We start from the raw sequence: 19,254 nt of genomic DNA, 5'->3' as shown, positions 1-19,254 counted from the left end.
CTTCTTAAAGAATACGGGTTCCTACATCCAGTAGCCTAAGGTTGAGGGCTTGGATCGCTATGCAGTGATACAATGACATTCTTGATTCAATTTATATAGCGTCATGGAGTACTGGTGTTCTTGAGTACTATGAAGACGGTCATGTTTTCGAGTACTTGATGATTACCAGAGGAAAAGAAACTAACGGTAACTGCATTATACATCTTTTGTTTCTAAATTATACATTTGGGGGAAAGATCTGAGTAGAGCATTGATTTGCCAGAATTTGTAGTTATTTCTTGTCAATTCTCCTCCTAAATATATTGAAGGGAAGAAACAATACCAAAAGAGGATGAAATCCAATCTTTTGTTTGTGAAATTGAGTTGAGTTTATGAAGTTTGAAATTAAAGTGTTTGGAGTTGAAAGAAGTAAGTGTTTGAGGTGTAGAGTTGGTTGTGGAGAGTTGGGAAAAGGAGAGAGAGAGAAAGAAAGAAGAGAAAATGAAGTTCCTCCGTAAATGTCTGAAGTTTGCTACTAATACTATTGGAATTAGTAAAGTTGAGTCTATTTTTAAGATAAAGAAGTGAAGTTGAGTTATTTAATACTGGCCTTTTGAATTTGGTGTGCCAAACACTCCCATATATTGTTATGGTAGAATGCTCGTGACTTCTAAAAGAAGTAGAATTTTGGATATCTATGAGTGTTTGGGCACTTTACATGTATATTGACTAATCTTACGAGATAACTCACATGAACCTATAACATTTGTATGTCAAAAGAAGTTTGTAGGATATTGATTCCTAGGCATAAATGGTCACCATGGATATGACCTTTAAACCATTTATCGAGATTATGCCCCATTTTTACCATTTAATTACGTTCAACCAGTGAATACATTTTTTTAAGGGAAATAAAATTATTTGCTATCATATTTACTAAAGTTATGTTATTGTGTATATAAATGACTGAATTTGAACAAATAATTTAATCGATGTGGTGTTGTGTTTGCTCACACATCGATGCTATAGTCAACAAAGTGATGTAATAGAGTACAACACCTACTAGTCACATACCTCCATGAGGATGAAGCTACTTGCTTATACAGACCTCTAGCTGTCATGAACTAGAGGATTTTATGCACTAGAGGTCTTTTTGACATCGTCAAAAGTGGAGATGTCAAGATGATCAAACATTGAGAACAACTAGTTTTGCTCGATGATTTTTCATCGTGCAACAACGTTTGAGTTTAAGCATGGTACACTCATTTCGTTGATATGAGTACTTTTCCTTTTATGCTATGTGAGGCTATTCTCTCATAGCCTATTTTCCCCTTGAGGCTTAAACTATGACTGAGTTTTGACTTACAGCATTGTTGAATATTCTTATAATTGTGCTTCTATTTAGATAATTAGATAATTTAAACTCTATAGAGCAACTATTTCATTTTTGTTTCTAAAAATGAAATCTATATCTTCCGAATTTGTAGTAAAACTATACAACTTTTTAAAGTTTTCAAAATTTAATTTAGTTTTTCATACCATCCATGATAGATGGATAACAAAGGAAAAAAGATTGGAGATGAAAGGAGTGTTTTTTATTTAAAATTTAGAAAAATAAAAGCAAAATAGTTAATAGTAAATAAGTGGTGAGTAGATAGACACCGTTTCAAAAAGACCAAATATCTCTACTTTGTTGATCTCTTCCTTGTTTTCCTAAAAGGACAAAAATATAAATTCACAATTTTCATATTTCTCATTCCCTGAAAGAGTGGCACTATAGTAAATAATGTAAAGTCAAGTGGGAAATCAATACGTCAAAAAATATCTAACCTAAAGTATTCTATTGCCATTGCCAGGGGAAGGGGAAAAAAATTATAAAGATAAGTAAATAAAGAAAAAAGAGAAATCTCTCGAACTTTCCTTGTACATATCATCTGCAAGATATTTTCATCTCTCTCTTTCTCTTTTTCTTCTCTTTCTACCGTCAATTCGCCCTTCCGTATACACCACACGCCAATCGTTGAAAAACCCAACGCAACCAACTCTCTAGTTCTTCTTCTTCTTCTTCTTCTTCAACTCCGTAACGCTGTTATGGTGATCTGAAAGTCGTTTTTCAGTTCTATTTTCCGGTCTGCTGGTTGTATTTCAAGCTGATTCAAGTTTCTGATGGATCGGGGAGGAGGATCCGACGGGGGAACTAGTTATTACGCTATTCTTGGTATTCGTAAGGATGCATCTCTCTCTGATATCCGTACTGCATATCGCAAGCTTGCTCTGGTATTGAATTTGAATTCTGTTTTGTTTTGTTTTGTTTTTTATTGGTTTGATTTGAGAGTGATGAATTTGTGAAATCTGAACTGTTTGTAAAGAAATGGCATCCGGACCGGTGGATGCGGAATCCGGCGGTGGCTGGAGAAGCGAAACGGCAATTTCAATTAGTACAAGAAGCGTATTCAGGTGAGATCATCGGTTATTCCGGTCCTAATCCCTGCCAATTGGTAAACTCCGTTGAATTCCCGTTAATGTTTATAGGAAAATGGCACTAACGCGCGTGAGGTTGCTCCGTCTGCCTCCTCCTATCTCGCAGTTCTCTCCGATCAGACGAAGAGGTCCGTTTACGACGCCGGGCTTTACGATCCGACGGAAGAAGACGATGAGGTTCGTACAATTTTTTTTTTTTTAAGATTTTAATTTCAAATATTATTTAATCATTTTTCCTTTTCTTTCTTCCTCCTGCCTTGGCTATGGGTTTAGATATTTTCGGCATTCCATTATTCCATCCACGGAAAAGACGACGTCGTTTCATCATTCTCTATTAATATCTTTTCATTCATCTATTTAATTAATTTTTTTAGCCGTCGTGATTATTATTATTCATCATTTTTTTTTTTTTTTTGCGTTCAAAAGCTGTCATCCAATTGCGTCTTCAAAACTTACTTTTTTTTTCCTCCTTCCTTCCTTACGGAGTTTTTCTACTAAAAAAACAATTGCAAAATAAAATCGGATCAAATTTAACCTTCAAACTTTTCAAACTTATCCTTAACATTTTATAGGTTCAATTTTAAAATAATGGGTCCCAACTTTTAGAATTGTGTAAACTTTATCCAATTTTAACATTTGTAAAAGTTTGATTAATTTTTATAATTGGAAGGTTTATTTGTGTAATTACTGTTACCATCCTACCTTGAAAGTGGTTTTTTTTTTCCAAATTCGTCTAAAGTGTTAATTATTTTTTAAAAAATACTTCTCATCTCTCTCTCTCTCTTTTTTTTTTTAAAAGTTTCTCAATATACTTTAGAAAAGTCACAATATTACAAAATTTTGGTACACAACCACCCAGTTTAAAATTTTCCATTCTTTGTTTGAAGTTTTAAAGGACTTATATTTTAAGTAGTTTTGAAACAACTATGATATGAAAGTACTGTAGGTGTATATTTGTTAACAAATGAGAAAGTTTGAGAATATTTGTTATAATACATAGCATTTTTAAAATATTCGTATTCTTTTTAAAAGGACCTTTAATGTGTTATTTGAAGATTCAATTTTGTTCAGAAATTATTTAACTCCAAGGTACTTTATAAAAAGGAAATGATAGTATTGATGCTTTTGAAATAAAGGTGAAAATTTGGATGCATTTCTCGTAATTTACCTTTTTAAAATTAGTCCTGCCATTTCCAAAAAATGAAGAAAGTTATATTTGCTAAGAACCATTTTTTTTTTTTAAATACCAAAATAAGAATAACCAAAAATGATGGCTAGGTTTTTTCTACAAAATATAAATATGTATTACCTTTCCTAAAATGTATTGTTTTAACTTTTTCCCTGTTTTACATATCTTTACCATTTTCATTTTTAAAAAATTCCTCGGAAGGTTTTAACTTTTTGAACCTTTTATTTTATAAATTTCTAGGTTTTATTAAGTAAAAAATTATTTTGTCTCTAAAGTTTGGGTAACAATTTAGACTTTATACTTTTAATTTTTATTATTTGATGATGACAATTTAGTCTATTTTGTGTTTTTCTTCAATTTCTTTTTTTCAATCTTCATTATGAAAGCATTTAACCCAATTAGAAAGATAAGGTTTTATATACACATATTTTTTGAGTTAAAACTGAAGTATGAAAGTAAGATTATTAAAATCTCAAATTCCATCCCATATGATAAAGAATTTCTTAGGAGTGGATCTTGTCTTCTTTAGTTTTGTAGATCGAGGCACTGTAGCGACCGCGGTCGATGCGCATCGTCCTGCGCGTGTAGCGTTTGCTTTTGGTATTCATTGGGCCGTTTCTCTCCATCGCCCCTTCTCTAGAGAATTCTCTAGGGGCTCTTGGGACCTTTCTTAAGTTTTTTAATGAATTCTGAAATTATATTTTACAAACATTTTAAAGAATTAATAATTGATACAATAGTATATATTTTTCTATATTTTGAGGGGGAAAATGTTGTCTTTTCTCTCTGTGGTGCAGGAATTTTGCGATTTCATGCAAGAGATGATCACAATGATGAACAACGTCAAGCCGGAGGTAAAAAAATCCAGACCGTTCAAAATATCCTGGCAAATTAAATCTCAACCATCCATCCATCCATCCATTGTCTTTTTAGTCTCACGAATATTTTTGGAATGTCGTTTTGGTTTCTGAAGGGTGACAGCTTCGAGGACCTACAGAAGATGTTTATGGAAATGGTTGGTTCAGATGGCGTGGGAATGTTCAACATGAACGACAATCCAACGGCCTCAAAGAGGCCACGTCCGAACGGCTCCAGATCTAGCGCGCCCAAACGAAGCTCCTCTCGCCGCTAAGATCTTTTTTAACTTTCCATTGGACAATGACGAAAATATCCTCAGCTGACGGGTTTGTGAAAGGGCGATTCGGTAGTTTTCTTTTTAATTTAATGTTAATTTAGAGCAAGGTCAAGGGGCTTTATAGTCTTTTCCTTGCTAGGGAATCTTTGGCTACTCTTCTCTTTCTCTTTTTCTTTCTATTTCATTATATTAATAACTATTATATGAAGTTCATTCCTCTTCTCTGATTGGTTTTCGACCTCATTTTCTGCTTTAACGGCCTTTTATTTACGTGGAAAATGTGTTTTCTTGTTTGCTACGTAGGATTAAATAATATTTTTGTATATTTTTTTACGTGATTTTAATATTATTATAAAGAAACGTAGATTTGAATTTCAAATACCACGATTACTAAAACATTAACACTAATGTTTTTATTTTAATTAGTTTTTGTTTAAATAAAAACCACTTGTTCAAAAATATTTATCTCTATAGTCTATAGAGTTTGGTTTATAAAAGAGACTTGGATCATGTTTTAACCCAAGTGGTGGTTTATATAATAGTTCATCAATTATTTGGAGTTGAGACTAGTGTTTGTTTCAAGGATTGAGAACTTCGTTGACCAATTTTCAGACACATCAATCTTCATGTCAACCAATCTATCGTCATTGTTTAATCTTAATTAATTTTCACAAAAACTTTTTTGATGTATGTGACAAACCCGATAAACTTGTATATTAAAATACTTTTTAAAAAATGGTTAAACGGTTTTGTATTAATAAAATAAGGTTTTTATAAAAAACGTTTAAATAAAAATTAAATTTTGATTTTTTTGCTGAGTTATTCCAAATGCGTGTTTGGTTTAATTATAATAATGTGCTTTATTTTAAAAAATACACTTTCTCATTTTTCTATTTGTTTTTCTTTTGGAGTTTATTTACTTATTTATTATTAGATTGTCTTACCTCCATTCTCTTTTGCTTTTGGAGAGATAGTGCTTGTATGTATATATGTATATAGTGTTAAATATACATCAAATAAACTTCACTTATATGCTTTATTTTTAATTAAGCCACATTTTAGGTTATATGGGTAGAAATTGCTAATTTAGTTTAATAACATTTTTCCTATTTTTTTTCGTTGGTTGATTTAACGAGCTCTAAGTCTTGGGGTTATCTTTTAAACGTAAATATTACGGTGTTGAGAAAAAAAATAGTAATTAAATAAAAATAAAAGTTCAAGCTTTGTGACGTTTTTATTCATCTAATATAATTTGATAAAAAAATATAATTTTTCAATAATTTAATTCAGTATTAGAATATTAATTTATTTCAATTTAAAATGGGCATATGATAAAATAAAAAACCACCCTTTTTTTAAATTACATAAAGAGACAAAAGTCTATCAGATTTTATTTCAGAACTTAGTAAAAACAAAACATCAATGTGTTAAACAAATTAATTATAGAAGTTGGTAAAATTTGAGTACTTTTTCACTATAATAGTAATGATAAATAAAAACAACCTAGAAGGAAGAAAAAAAATGAAAAATGATAATTTGTATGGTAAATAATAATAGTACACAAAATCATACACGGTTTAAATATCATATTTTACATTACACGATCTAAAAAGAATCGACACCCAAACACATACTGTTATAAACCAAACAGTAATAGTTTGCACCCTATACATATACTATAATAACACACAATTTGTTATAACTCCCATACCATAATAACACATACACTAATAACCTACCATGAGTTCCAATTGCTCCATTTGTGTGTAAATTTTCATTTCAAACAAACTTCTTCGTATACAATTTAAAGAGTACTTGTGTGTGTAATGCAAGTGAATGTGGACAAAATGTTATTGTCTGTTTGGATTGTTATTTCGAACCCTCTAGAGGGGCATAAAGATAATAAGTGAGTTATTATAGGCCTAGGTTAATATAGTTGACTTAAAGAGTTCGTTTTTAGAGTGTATACTATTTTAAGTATGAGTAATTACAATATTATGTGTTTATGGTGTGGATTATTTTAGATTAAGAATAAAATAGTAAACACTGTAGCAAATAATAAAAAAGGATGAATGTCAAATAATAAAAACGGTAGCAAATGGGGACATTGAAATAGTAATTACTATAACTAACTAAAAATTTTTAGTAGCTGGAGGGCTTTATTGTTTATATGGTCGTTGACCTAATCGAGTTCTTTACAATAAGCTCAATAAACATGCTCATTCCAAATTTATCCAAAATAGTTTAAAGCATACATGTGTGAATGTCATTTCATATTTGCATGTATAGTTGAATGACAAGTTTAGTCTCTTTACTTTCAAATTTTATTACGATGTTTAATTAGATATCAACTGTGACTATTATGATGTTTAATTAGATATCAACTGTGACTATTTGGTTTGTAACTTGATTTTGTCATAAGAATTTATCACCTATTAAAAAATTCCCGTTGATTTATTACATATAAATTTGATTTTTATATAACAAGACTTTCAACCTTTCTCCATATATCTTAGAATTTTAAAAAATGTCAATAGGTCATATTCCTATTAGATAAAAATGTTTTTTTTTAAAGATTTATCGAATGCAGGAAAAATGTTACAACTATAAATCTCCATCAACAAAATATATGAATCCGCCACTAGTTATGACTATCACCATTGTTAATGTTGGAACTGAAAAATTATCAATTTTAACATATTTACTATTACCATTACCGTTACAAATTGACACTCAAAATAGAGATAGAAAATACCCACAAATATAAAATGAAAAAAATATAATTTTAAGTTATTGCCATAAAAAATTTCAGTAACGTTTACGATTCATGATCATTACAATTAATCATCAATTTTTTTTTACTAAGGATTCGATAAACATGTTTAGGGTTTGGTTTAAAATGAGTTAGAAAGGAAAGAAAATCAAATTTAAACCTAAATAATCAAAGTGTCAATTTTGTAATAACATAGACATCGAAGTCGATTTACATTTCGACAGCCCGCTCTTGAGCGCGTCGATATAAATTCATCTGTAGGGTTCCTCCAACGTTCACTATCGTCTCTCTCTCTCTCTCTTCCACTGTGAAACTCAAAAAAAAGAAGAAAAAAAAGAAAAAAAAAGGAAAAAAAAAAGGAAAAAGAAAACTTCGTACCAATTTCTCCCTCTCTTCTTCTCCGGCGAACCAAATCCCTTAATCCTCATCGGAGTATCGTAGATTTCCTTTACTAATCGGGGAGAGGGGGGTTTGAGTTCGTCTCTTTGGTATTCAAATCATGTCGCTTAGACCCAACGAGAGGGCTGAGGTTCGGCGGAACCGGTACAAGGTTGCGGTGGATGCTGATGAAGGTCGGAGAAGAAGGGAGGATAATATGGTTGAGATTCGGAAGAATCGTAGAGAGGAGAGTCTGCAGAAGAAGAGGCGTGAGGGTCTTCAAGCCCAGCAACTCCAAACTTCCACTCACTCATCGGTAGTAGAAAAGAAGGTCAATCTTTAATTACTTTAGTTTATAACTGTATTGTTCATTTCTGGATTCTTTGTTTACTTTGTTTTTTATTTTTTTTCATGTGCGTTTTGGAGGTTGTGGTTTTGCTGTTTGAAGTTTGGTTTTTGTGGGTGTTTAGGGTTTGTTATTTGTGAGCTTAGGTGGGATCGCGTTTTATTGAGTTGTTTTTTTAGGAGAATTGATTTTTTTTAATGTAAGGGAGTTTGATTCTGCTTGAATTCATTTTGTGAAATTGTGTAAGATCAGATTGGTAGACTTTTTTCATTTCGACTGCTGGGGAAGTGGGATTATGTTGTGTTCTATTGTAGCTGTTTGGGAAATTGCTAATTGAACTTCGATACTGAGTTGTAAGCCTTATAGTTAATTCGATTATCCAGATAGTTGAAATTGGATGACTTGTCTTTTCAGCATTACGTTGTCCGATTTTTATGCACTGATATTGGCTTTGCACTATGCAAGTCGAGTTTCTCTATTACCCTCCTTGGGATTTTTTAAAAAATCAGCTATGTCCATGTTGCTGAATGTAGTTGAAGTGAGATTCTTACACGAACCATGTGGTAGCTTCTGTGTTTGTTATTCAAATGTCAGTTTCGGTCAAGAATAGTATTTTCTGTCGTGTAAAGCTTTCCTTTATTTCCCCTTCAACGTCTGTGGGCTGAATATGCATTATGCAGAGTCAGTTTGAATTTGAACTTTGATTGAGTACTTTTGTTACTAGAGAATCATGTTTGTTAATGTAGAATTTGTCTAAATGCAGTTGGAATATCTTCCTTCCATGGTTGCGGGTATTTGGTCTGATGATGGTAGTCTGCAACTTGAATCGACTACTCAGTTTAGGAAACTTCTTTCGATTGGTGAGTAACTTTTTAACATTGAATGTTGTTGGGTTTGTTCTTGGGTTGTTAGTAACTTTAAAGCATTTCTTCAGAGCGTAGTCCCCCAATTGAAGAAGTTATACAGGCAGGAGTTGTTCCTCGTTTTGTTGAATTTCTGATGAGAGAGGATTTTCCACAACTTCAGGTTTGATACAGATTAGATTATATTCAATCACACGGTTTGAGAGACTTCACAGTTATAAATCCTCTTTACATCAATATTTATGTAGTTTGAAGCTGCTTGGGCTCTTACAAATATTGCTTCGGGAACATCAGAAAACACTAAGGTGGTCATCGATCATGGGGCTGTGCCAATATTTGTGAAGCTTCTTGGTTCTCCAAGTGATGATGTCCGGGAGCAGGTAAGCTTTTTGAGTTTATTTCCACGACCATGCTCATGGGACCTTCTCCCTGCTTCTGAAATTATTGTATTCTTCCCCATCCCTTTTTTAGATCAAGATGTTCCCCATCTTCCATCAAAATGAGTTGCATCAGTTTTCTCTAATTCTTATGAAATGGAGAGGAGCAAATTCAGACCTCCTTTCCTGGAGATGTTATTTTATGAGTTGATTTGCTAGTTTTGTTGGATAAGCAAGCTTTTGTTATGTGGAATATTCAAGTATCTTCTCCTTCCATCTGCAGGCTGTATGGGCATTAGGAAATGTTGCTGGGGACTCTTCAAGATGTCGTGATTTGGTTTTAGGTCATGGAGCATTGGTTCCTTTATTAGCACAGTTGAACGAGCAAGCTAAGCTTTCTATGCTGAGAAATGCTACTTGGACATTATCAAATTTTTGCAGGGGCAAGCCACAACCTGCTTTTGATCTGGTGGGTAATTTTTCTAGTACTCTGGGATTTGAAAGAGATATATGATTGTAATTGGGTTTTGGATAAATCTGGCACCCACACACGCACACAATTTTGTCATTTCACTTATTTATGTATGTTGGAAGGTTCTCAAAGACTTGGTTGATATCTACTGACTGTTTATTATAAAGTAGAATGTGTTAATTTTTTCTAATCCATCTAGTGATCTTCTACTAATAGTTGTATACTATTTTTCGGACAGGTCAAACCAGCACTTCCAGCTCTTGCTCGTCTTATACATTCGAATGATGAAGAAGTTTTGACTGATGCTTGCTGGGCACTTTCATACCTTTCTGATGGTACAAACGACAAAATTCAAGCTGTTATTGAGGCAGGTGTTTGCCCTCGTCTCGTCGAGCTCTTAATGTGAGTGTACAATCATTATGGGATGCTTTATTTTTCTTCTTTAAGAGATCTGAATTAGATGATTCATTATATTCCAGGCATCCTGCTCCTTCTGTTCTTATTCCTGCCCTTCGAACTGTGGGAAACATTGTTACTGGTGATGATTTGCAAACTCAGGTATGGGCTATTTCATTTTCTTGGCCACTGTAATTGGTTGATGCTTTATGGACATTTAACCTTAGTTGGTAATTTTGGTCATAATTTATAATTTCTTTTTATTTCCATTGAGATAATTTCCGACATTATTTTAAACTTATTCTTCCAGGGAAAGATCAAATGAGGTTGCTTGTATGTGTTCCCTCTTTGCACTTAGTTTTGGAAGTAACTTACATTCTTTTGTGGGAACTGTGTGGAAGTTGCTTTTGGGCGCTCTTGCTTTTTCAGAAAGTGAGCATAAAATATAGTTTTTATTATCCAATTTAGGGGATGGATTGTGTTAGGCCACCTATTATATTGCAGTATAGTATGAGGGAAGCAAAGGAAGCGCACTAAGGCTGGGTTCCACAGTTAGGGAGAAGGTCTAAATAGTGAGGGAGTGGGAGACTGAAGGTAGGCAAATTGTGTGAGGAGAATGCCTATTCCTTGAGTAAGGAAAGATAGAGAGTATTGTCTAGGGTTTCCATTTGTTCTTACGTAATTGTCTTTGTTCTTGATCTGTTCTTGGTGATAGACCAAACCATTGTAATAGCCTTTGGCCATTTCAATTGAAAAAGATTCATTTGAGTTGGTGTTCTATCGGATAGCTGTTGATAGTTGATGCCCCTTAGTTTTTGGGGCAGACCCTTGGGATGAATTCAGATTGCTTCCCACTGCCTTCACCCTTGTCAGATAGCCTTGTATTCCATCTCCTGTTGCAAATTCTCTCTTCATTCCCTTCCTTACATTCTTTAGTTCTAACAATTTCTCCTAGATTGCAATCCATTTCTGAGATGAAACTGCTCTACTTCAATTTGATAGTAACCAGAGAATTAATATATTTTGTCATACAAAAACGAAGTTTTAGAACATGAAAATAGGATAAAATAATCTGCTACCATGAGAAACTTCAGCTTGCTTGACGAGAATCAAGTTTTTAACTATTGAAATTAACCACGTACTACTGTACTCCTTAGATTATGACGATGCCTTTGATATCTTAAGAATATTTTTTACATTACCTTAACATATCTCGAACATTATCATTGGGAGACTGGTTTATATTTGTTCATCTCTTCGGTGTTACTAGAATAATGATTGCTGTAATGCTGTCATTGGGCATTGTGTCATGGATACAGTCCACATGATGATGCCATTACAGGAATTACTTCTCATCTAGACTATGACTTAACTAAGGTCTGCTTTCCATTGGGCTCTCATCCGAAAGTTTGTGATCTCATGCTCTGTTTTATTGTTCAGTCCGTTTGCTGGGCTATATGAACTACTTGTAGTTTCCTACAACTCAATCTGATTTGTGCATATGATTCAATGAAAGCCCACTCTTCGTAAATCAACTTGTCAATCTATTTGAATCTCATTCACAAATACTTCTTTTCCTCCATAGGTTATTATCCAACATAATGCCCTACCTTGCCTGCTAAATTTATTGACAAACAATCACAAGAAGAGCATCAAGAAAGAAGCTTGCTGGACTATATCTAATATTACGGCTGGGAACAAGGCACAGATTCAGGTAAAATCACATATTCATCTTAACATGCCTGCTGATAAATCTTTTGTTGGGCAGTGGATTGGTTTCAGCTATATGATCTTTCTTTCTTTTCCTCCAGGCCGTTATAGATGCCAATATAGTTGCTCCCCTTGTTCATCTGCTCCAAAATGCCGAATTTGATATTAAGAAAGAGGCTGCATGGGCAATCTCAAATGCCACATCTGGAGGCTCTCATGATCAGATAAAGTATGGCGTTTACTGCCCCCTAGTTTCCACCCATTAGAAAATGTATGTTTGAGTTGCTAGGTTAACAAATTGTTCTTCCTGGTGTCAGGTATCTAGTAAATCAAGGTTGTATCAAACCTCTGTGCGATCTTCTAATTTGCCCTGATCCTAGGATCGTCACAGTTTGTTTAGAAGGGCTCGAAAATATCTTGAAGGTAGGAGAAGCTGAAAAGAACACAACTAATACAGGAGGTGTTAATCTATATGCTCAATTGATTGACGATGCTGAGGGGCTAGAGAAAATTGAGAATCTACAGAGTCATGACAACACCGAAATTTATGAAAAGGCAGTGAAGATCCTCGAGACCTACTGGTTGGAAGAGGAAGATGAGACTATGCCACCAGGTACTGATCCCCAAGCTGGATTCAATTTTGGTGGCGATCGACCTGTCGTACCATCTGGGGGATTCAACTTTGGCTGAGAAGGTACATTTTCTTTCATTCTGTTGCGTACTTCCAAGACTGGAGTCGATCAACTCTCATTTCGTGTTCTTGCCCTGGGTTGAAAGTTCGAGAAAAAAATCATCTCTCCTACTAATTGCAGGCTTTCCCCGAGGCTATTTCGACAACATCTCCAGTCACATCGGGTCAGGTCAGGCGTGTTATGTTGTTGTTTGCCTTTGCTTATCCCAGTCTCAGTTATATTTTAGCGTGTTGGTTGACTGGGTTGAATGCTTTTTATATGAGTTTGGGATTGACTGGTGATGAGACAGTGGAATATATATATACTATATCAATCGGTAATATAGTTTCCACAGATCTGAGAAATCGGAGCGATTTCATTTGGGCAAACTGTGATTTTTTATTGTTTTTTCTTAGTTGGTCTACTTGTCAGAAACATGGAGTCTAAGCATTGTTTTTTCCCTCCCTTTTTACATCATTACGCTCTTATATTTTTTTGTTCATAGTTTTTTCCGTAGAGCAACTTTTAGAATTATAGCAGATACCATTTTGGCTAGCTGGCTTCTATATGTTGTTACTTTTAAACAACACATGCAAGGAAGTTTTGGTAGTATTCTCATTTATGATTACTCTTTTTCGTTACATATCTTGAAAATCCTGACATTTCACTCTTAACCAAACTCCACTGCTTTTTCCTTTGACAATTTTTTGTTGATACATTACATAAAACTGAGAAGGGTTTTTGGGGAAAAGAATAGGTTGAACCTTGAATTGAATCGTGCTTGTGAAATCTCTAATTCTCTTGTTTTAGATTCTTAGGGTTGTCTATGTGGTTTATAGTTTCTGAAAATTTCTAGGTTTTTGAAATTAGTGAAGTTTTCGACTTAAAGTTATCTTGGTTGGCCAAAAAGAAGTTTAAAATAAAAATATAATTAATTTTTATGATCCCATGAGGAGCGTTCGTTCTTTCTTTGCTGTTCTTTGCCTCTTTTCTAAGACCGTTTGGGATAATTGGTGGAATTTTGAATTCTGAACTTTCCAAGCTGTAGTGTAGAAGTTAATATGGCACAAAATTGATGTTTCTTAGCTGCGGATTACTCTTTAGGTCAACATCCCCTAAAAGTGGGGAGCATTTTTTTTTTCTTTCAAGATGATGAGGAAGAAGCTGGTAGGAGCATTTTTCTAAAAAGACAAATATAATAACAAGTAATTTTTGTTTAAAATTTGTCACCGTCGGCTTTTCAACTCCATAATCAGAATTTAACATTTTCTAAGCATAAGAATTACACTGGCCAAAATGGTATTCAACTCGAACTCTAAATTTCGTTGATCAAATTGGTTTTCACTCTAATTTTGTCGAGTTAATACTTGGAAGGATTTAAGTGCATGTTTGAATTGTATTGATTTTTAAGTATTTACAACACTTAAAAAGTCTAAGTCAATTGAAGGGCAGAAGAAATCCTTGAAAAATATATTTGTACACATTGGATAGGAAGGTTTGATGTCAGTTTTATTGCACTGAAATACAAAAGTATAAGTACAAACATCAGTCGTTATCATCATACAAGAAAGTGAAAAGAATGATCTTCCAAGTAAGATGGACGGCCAAGAATCAACTTCTATAAAAACTCGTGAAAAAAAAATGAAATCAATGGCAAGTTTCCAATGCTAAATCAATCCCTATACAAAATAATACCGTCCACCATATCTCTATAGTTCAAGAATCTAAATTCCTCCCCCTTCCCTGACTGAAAACGCTGATCAGAAGAATGAGTCCTATGTGCTCAAGAATCTCGGATTGGCATGGAAAAGCCATTAACTTTGTTGTGTAAAGGTCTCTGAGAAACGTTGTATAGTAACTATGCATTATCTGGGAATTACATGCTTGAGGATCAAAATAGTATGGTTTTAAGGATCAAAAGAACCAACATGACGAAGCACATGATAACGAGCATGGACGCACACATCACCATCCCTCCTTGTTTCTGTGTTCTCTCTGCCTGTAGTAGAAAACAACGAGACGAAAATACAAACATGAAACAATGAGCATGAGATGGAATTAGAGAGATTTTGATTCTCCTATTTTAAGGGGATGTTTTGACAAATATAAAAGATTGAAAGAAATCAACCTTCTGCAATTGCTTAAGGCCCTCTTCAACAGTCGTCGCAACATTTTGAATATTGTAATCTATTCTATCAATAATGGTACCCTGTTGAAAAAAAATATAATGTACGTTGATTAGTGTGAGATTAGTGTATGTCACAGATGAATTTTATGAGCAAAAAAGAGAGGTTAGAGGTTCAATTCTTTCACCCAACAAATGGTAGAAAGAATTGAGAATTTTAGGATTAGGATGGAGAGCTTCTCTAACCTGGTCTATGACAAGTACAGATAGATCCTTCATGATCTGAGCAAGCTCGTTCACGGATTCTACAACCTGAATTCAAGTGAATTGGTTAAACAAAGAATTAAAGATGTATTAGAGGAATGAAGATTGTTGTAGCGAGAGAGGGTTGCTTCTTTTTTTTTTCCCTCTTCTTACTCACTTGTTTGATCTCTCTCTCTCTTTCTGCGGTGAATGCTTCACTCTTTCGCAGCTTAGCCATCTGATGCTCATTAAATACCTAGAGATAGTTTACACAAGAAAAGAAAGTAAGGCTTAAAGGACTCAATTACTGTACTTTCTCTTTATACAGTGACAATGATAGTGAGTGTCGACTCGAACTCAAGGGAATTAAAAGATGGAGAAGATGAAGTGTACCATATGTTCTAAATCGTCGTCCTCCATTCTCGATCGATTTCCATTTAAATTCATCTCTATGTCAATCCCATCTTGACCTTCCTAATTCACAAAAAAATGAAACTGGGATTCATATATTTGGCAATTGAGTGTCCAATATAAACATGAAGTAACTAGGTTACATAATTCATTTTGAAGCAAAGTAATTATGATGACGGCAATGTGGAATTGAAAGTCTAAATGAAATATTATTTCCGGACCTCTTTTTGTTGCCGTAGGCGCTTTAAATAAGTTGATTGTTTCTTGCGAAGCTCCATGGAAAGGTTCTGAAGATCAGTGGCAAGAGACCGCTGCATCATAGAAACATATAACGACATGAAAATTAGGATGGAAACCCCATATTAAAGAGAGATTCAATCAATGTGTTGACTTAACACCCATCTGTTTGTTCACTTGCAATTGAAAGAAAGTAACCTAATTGTCTTTTGCGCTAATTCAACAATTCTAGAATGCAAGTAAGAACATGGAGAAAATGAGATCGTAAAAATAGTACCCTTTCTTTTCCTAAAAAGAAACAGACGTCTTAACTTGTGGATTTCTTTATGAACCAAAAAATTTGACCTTTCCCACCTGCCCATTATCTCACGTTGAACCGTAGAGATAAATTGGAACAAAAGGCATGCAATAGACTGTTGAACCAAGGCTGTTAACAAGGAACTGGTCCTAAAAAGCCATTGAGTTTACTATCGAATCGGCTAACAAAGAAAATGCTAGCTGAGAAGTAATGGGGATGGAATACCTAGAACTTGCTCATTTTTTTAAAACTCAAGGGCACAGTTCTTCAACCTATAGAACGTATCTTGTTCAAGTAAGATCATGCCCCAAAGTTACACATTAAGTGGAATAGAAGGCTTAGAAGGCATTGGGATGGGGCGTGACTTAGGCTCATAAGCGTCGCCTAGAAAACTGATAATGGGAAAAACATCAATGCAAGTAAGGCAGAACAGAGGAACAATGCATGGTGAGAAAAGCCATTGTCTCCTTGTCCGAAAGTTCAGAGAGAGCAGCTCTATGTAAGAGAAGTAGCTTAATTAACCAATGTATGTTCCATACAACAATTTGCAACTTCAAGATATACCTGAACATTTTTTCTGATATTGGAATCTTCTGAAGGTCCAGCTACAAAGAGTCTCTTGAGTCCTTTCTCTGATTTCTTAATTAAACTAGTTATGTCCTGCGTGAGAGATTCAATTAATCGTTGATCCTCTTTACCATCACCAAATGAAGGCATTAAAGCCTTTGCATGAGCTTTAGCCAACTCCATCATCTTCACTCGTGCACACTGCACATTTGCAGCTATTTCTTCAGATACATCAACCCAAGCCGGAGGAAGACCCACAGTAAGAGCACCCTTACTGTATAGATAAACAAAGAAAAACTCCTAAGCCAAAAATATTATGATATAATTACGGACAGAACTAGGGAAAAAGGAAAAGAAAATGAAGTACGCGTTTGGTTTCCAAACATTGATGTTTATTCTGTCTCTACAGACATGGCTAACTATATAGTATTTTGACATGCTTATTTGATAAATATTTTGGCTGATTAGTCAAGGCATTAAAAACAGAGAAGAAAGACGGAGTTAGTTGGTACAAATAAAATGAAATGCAACATATCAAATTCATTTTACCAAGGGAAGAATGTTCGGAATCCATATTATGTAAGGAAATATTGCATTTGCTAATTCAAATTGAAAGGTATTTCTATTTATGTGAAGTTCATTCTTTCCTACCGCTGATACAAATTGTCAGGACAATACATATATATAGAAAGCCTCTTTGGATTCATAACCTTTCAAACAATAATATCTATTCAGATTCCCTTTACTTATAGGAGTACGATTGTACTACTTTTTTTTGTCCAACTCTCCAATTTTTATTTTGATTTGTTGATCAAGTCGTCCCAAAGAACAGATGTTAATTTGGAAAGAACCACAAAGAATAACATTTACATGGGTCAATATGTAATTGAAACTCCTAAAATTTCAAGTCTAAACAGACAGATGCAGAGACTAAACTTTTGATCGAACCAAAGAAGAACGAAAAAGAACCAGATATTTTTCTAATTGTTACGAATTCCTTCAATACTTGAACAAGTTTTCATATTTTCCTTGGTTTATCCGCCACTATTGGCCCTCCTCTGCCTCTGCAATGGCGATCACTCACTTTCTTATCTTAGATACTTTTCACTATTCCATTTCTTCATTTCTCTACTCCAAACATTAATCACCTAAGAAACCAAATTTCGCATCTCCTTCAACCATGGAACCGGTAACTGTAACTAACTATCAATTTCGACAAGATCTTACCAAGCGATCTCTACGATCAAACCACGAAAAAACGAACAATAAATTCTCAACATTAAGCCGAAAAAGAGATTTGGATCAAATCCACATAAACCAGATATACCGGCATACAATCACACACATGTATATAGACAGAGATAGACCTTGAATTACCCGGATCTTCGGTACTTAATGGAGCATACGATCGATTCGGATGCAACAACGAGGAGCTAACCAATTCAATCACCGGGCCACCACCAGCTGAGCTAGTCGATGGCGATGCAAAAGCAGGGGAAGAGCTGGTAGGAACCCTCACACTCCTCAACGCGTCCCTGTATTTCTTAAAAAGCAAAGTGCGGTTCCTCGACGCCATGGGGAGAGGGAAGAAGAGCTCGAATTCTCGTTGGAAAGAATTCCAAAACTCTTTAAACTTAGGAGGAGTGGAAGGATCTGTTACAAATTGTTGAAGTATAAAATCTCATTGCCGGGAAAAGAAACTCGAAGGAAAGGGGAATTTCCAGTCAGGTGATCGGAGATCAAGGCAAATAAAAGGGAATGCGGTGGCCGGAAGAAAGTTCACGTGGCCGGCGATGGGAGAGTTGCCGATGAAGTGACGTTGTGGAAACGGAGAGAATCGGAAACCGATGGCTCCCGCGAAGACTATAGAACTTCGTCGGCGTAAGCTTTGTTGACGTGTTTTGGGCCTTAGTGAAATGGGCCTAATTTGGATGTTTGGGTTTGGGCCGCAGTATTTAATTTCTGAAATAATATTAAAATTACTAAAGTGTGTAAATATTTGTTCATGGATAGATTTTGTTATTTTTATAAAATATAGCTATAGACTTTATTATTATTCTTGCAATTGTTACCGATAATAATTAGCTTTTTAATTCGTTAAACTATTTTATCAATTTTTTTGAACAATAGTGAAAGGTCGAAATATTTGTAAACCTAAATTTAATCCAACTTTAATATGATTAATAAGAGTTTATCAACAATAGAATTACAACAAAAAATCTAAACCCTAAAAAAACCAAATCAAACCAATCTAACCAATTTGATGGTTTGATTTGATTTTTAGTATAAAATTAAATATCTTGGTTTATATTTAGAAAAAATCAATACGTATTGATTCATATCCATTTTATATTAGAAAATTCAAATAAAAATTGAATCATTTACCCTTAAAATTAAACATTCATGTTCTTAAGTATCTTTGTTACCCGTGGTTTAGAAATTTTTTTTATTATTATTAGGAAATATGAACATTTTTTGTTAGAAACACAAAAAAAAGTCGAATTTCAATTCATATATATATAAGAAATATACCGTATTTTAATTTTAAATAAGTAAAAGGGAACAATTAGAAACAAAATGGTTAATAATTCTTTTAAAAAAAT

The 19,254-nt window shown here is 34.0% G+C and overlaps 3 protein-coding genes across 4 annotated transcripts; 2 read left to right on the top strand and 1 right to left on the bottom strand.

The window, feature by feature from the left end:
• The first annotated feature begins 1,805 nt into the window (after nt 1–1,805).
• LOC101207347 (dnaJ homolog subfamily B member 8) lies at nt 1,806–5,013 on the top strand. Its single transcript, XM_004144717.3, has 5 exons — nt 1,806–2,256; nt 2,349–2,436; nt 2,567–2,637; nt 4,447–4,503; nt 4,623–5,013. Exons 1-5 carry the CDS (start codon nt 2,146–2,148, stop codon nt 4,779–4,781), a joined length of 486 nt encoding a protein of 161 aa, XP_004144765.1. The 5' UTR covers nt 1,806–2,145; the 3' UTR covers nt 4,782–5,013.
• Nucleotides 5,014–7,813: 2,800 nt separating this feature from the next.
• Nucleotides 7,814–13,325, top strand: LOC101207753 (importin subunit alpha-2). Of its 2 annotated transcripts, XM_004144718.3 has the most exons (11): nt 7,815–8,266; nt 9,045–9,141; nt 9,216–9,307; nt 9,393–9,524; nt 9,805–9,990; nt 10,232–10,395; nt 10,473–10,551; nt 11,975–12,103; nt 12,201–12,328; nt 12,417–12,793; nt 12,912–13,325. In XM_004144718.3, exons 1-10 carry the CDS (start codon nt 8,057–8,059, stop codon nt 12,787–12,789), a joined length of 1,590 nt encoding a protein of 529 aa, XP_004144766.1. In that variant the 5' UTR covers nt 7,815–8,056; the 3' UTR covers nt 12,790–12,793; nt 12,912–13,325. The 2 variants fall into 2 exon arrangements, with proteins under 2 accessions (XP_031736565.1, XP_004144766.1); XM_031880705.1 differs by having other exon boundaries at nt 7,814–8,266; nt 12,417–13,325.
• Nucleotides 13,326–14,253: 928 nt separating this feature from the next.
• On the bottom strand, nt 14,254–18,659 carry LOC101207998 (syntaxin-41). The gene is made up of 8 exons (XM_004144719.3): nt 18,019–18,659; nt 16,649–16,925; nt 15,771–15,860; nt 15,532–15,612; nt 15,317–15,394; nt 15,142–15,207; nt 14,899–14,979; nt 14,254–14,769 (listed from the first exon to the last, which is right to left on the bottom strand). Exons 1-8 carry the CDS (start codon nt 18,225–18,227, stop codon nt 14,662–14,664), a joined length of 990 nt encoding a protein of 329 aa, XP_004144767.1. The 5' UTR covers nt 18,228–18,659; the 3' UTR covers nt 14,254–14,661.
• Between the last annotated feature and the right edge of the window lie 595 nt (nt 18,660–19,254).

This window comes from Cucumis sativus, chromosome 2 (assembly GCF_000004075.3).
Source record: "Cucumis sativus cultivar 9930 chromosome 2, Cucumber_9930_V3, whole genome shotgun sequence".
NCBI classification, from domain to species: Eukaryota; Viridiplantae; Streptophyta; class Magnoliopsida; order Cucurbitales; family Cucurbitaceae; genus Cucumis; species Cucumis sativus.
This window is presented reverse-complemented; position numbering and strand designations above follow the sequence as displayed.